The sequence below is a fragment of the Arachis ipaensis genome, chromosome B9 (genome assembly GCF_059453495.1).
Source record: "Arachis ipaensis isolate K30076 ecotype BB chromosome B9, ASM5945349v1, whole genome shotgun sequence".
Lineage (NCBI taxonomy): Eukaryota > Viridiplantae > Streptophyta > Magnoliopsida > Fabales > Fabaceae > Arachis > Arachis ipaensis.
In genome coordinates, this window is record NC_142444.1 from 19,003,144 (window position 1) to 19,004,990 (window position 1,847).

The 1,847-nt window shown below is 31.1% G+C and overlaps 1 protein-coding gene across 1 annotated transcript; it reads left to right on the top strand.

Moving 5' to 3' along the window:
- Window positions 1-242: 242 nt before the first annotated feature.
- On the top strand, window positions 243-1,185 carry LOC110267175 (uncharacterized). Its single transcript, XM_021112326.2, has one exon. The coding sequence runs from the start codon at window positions 402-404 to the stop codon at window positions 1,011-1,013; it is 612 nt and encodes a 203-aa protein (XP_020967985.1). The 5' UTR covers window positions 243-401; the 3' UTR covers window positions 1,014-1,185.
- The last annotated feature ends 662 nt before the right edge of the window (window positions 1,186-1,847 follow it).

The following is a 1,847-nucleotide window of genomic DNA, read 5'->3' on the forward strand; positions in this document are numbered from 1 at the left end:
CCCACATTAGAACTCTCTAAATAATAACTGTCCTTATTTTCTAAGGTTGGGCTATTATATTGTCATTCAAAGAGAACACGGAACACTCAAACCATTTTGGTTACAAAAATAAAACACAATAATCAACAGTGTTTCTTTGGGCACAATTGAAAGTTTGCAACTAACGGTTCTAGCTATCTCTGGTTAATTAGTATTTAAAACTAATTTTCTTCACGTTGTTGCTAAGTCTTTGTACCTTCCTACATTAATCTCCCTGGCTTGTACCTCCTTCATTAAGAAGCGTTAAGCCAGGGTGATGAACAGAACAACATTGATTTATTATTATAGTTATTAATTACCACAAATAATATAAACACAAGAATAATAAACCCATTATTATTATTTATAAATTTGCAAGAAAGATGTCAAATCTAGGTGGTGGATGTTTCTCTCCTGGTCGTGAAATAATTGAAGCTAATAATAAAGCATTTCAGCCTCGCCTTAAGAAGCAACGATCTAGGAACATTTTCAAGGTGGCATTATCAAAGATGAGAGGGCGATCTGAGAAGCCAAAGGCAATTCAAGTTGATGATGATGGATCAAGAAGTGACACGTGGAGGAAGGTTGTGGGGTCAATGAGGACATTGCAGATGCAAGATGATGCTGCGGATCATTATTCTTCGGCAGCAAGCAGCCCTTCAAACCCTACCATGGTGAAATCGCCATCCATCGACCGATTTGAATCATTTCCTAATTCTCCTCTCTCAAACTTCGCGTCGAGTAGCCGGTACTCTTCGGCCGTAGGGCTGGACAAGCTTGTAGAAAATGACGAGAGCCTAACCGAGTACGAGCAACACGAAAAAGAAGACATAACCAAGAAGCATGATGATGATGATCATAGTGATGGTGATGACATGATTGATGCTAAGGCAGAGGAGTTCATTGCTGAGTTTTATCTACAAATGAAGTTGCAAAAATTCAATAAAATGGACCCTCATTATCGAAAGATTAGTCAGAGATCATTAGGTCTATGAGTTATTATTCACGCCCACTTCACTACTCACATCAAGTTCTCCCATACTAAGGATGATAGTTAATTAAAAAAGAAGCTTGAAATTTTGAAATTTAAGTGTAGGTAATTTTATGTAAAGTTGATAGTTAAAAGTCGTTAAATAATTTAATAGGTATAAATAAATTATTATTTAACAGCTCTTAACTATCAAATGCATATAAATTCTACCTAATTAAGAATAATACAATTTGCAATTTAGTCAAATGGTAATATTAGAAAAATAAAAAAAATTTAAATTTATCTTATTTAATATTTATTAATTTTAATAATAATTAATAAATATTAAATAAAATAAATTTTAATTATTTTTTAATTAATTTTTTTATCAAATAATATATTAAATTATCTAGCAATCTTCACTTGCCATCTTCGACTTCATGTGAATAGTTTCCTTTTTCCATGCTATCATCCACAATGCATGGAAAAGATAAAATTACCTTTTTTTCTTTCTTTTTAAATTTATTATATCTTGGTTTATTATGTATATATTCTTTAGAAAGATCGGGCAAATTGAAAGCCCTTCTCGAAGAATATGAACATTTATCTAAAAGATTATTGTACTTTAATTAAAGGAAAAAAAGGTTTTAGTAGTTAAATTATAGTCTTGTATTTTTAGCTAATTTAATCATTTTGATCCTTGAGTATATACAAGTTTTTTTGACATATAAGTTAATCAAAATTCAATAAAATCTACTTACATAACGCACACGTAAAAATTATGTTGTTTCTCTTTGTATCTCGCGTTCTTTTTCTTCTTCCTCATCCTCTTCCTTCTTTTTCTCCTTTTTTTTTGAGT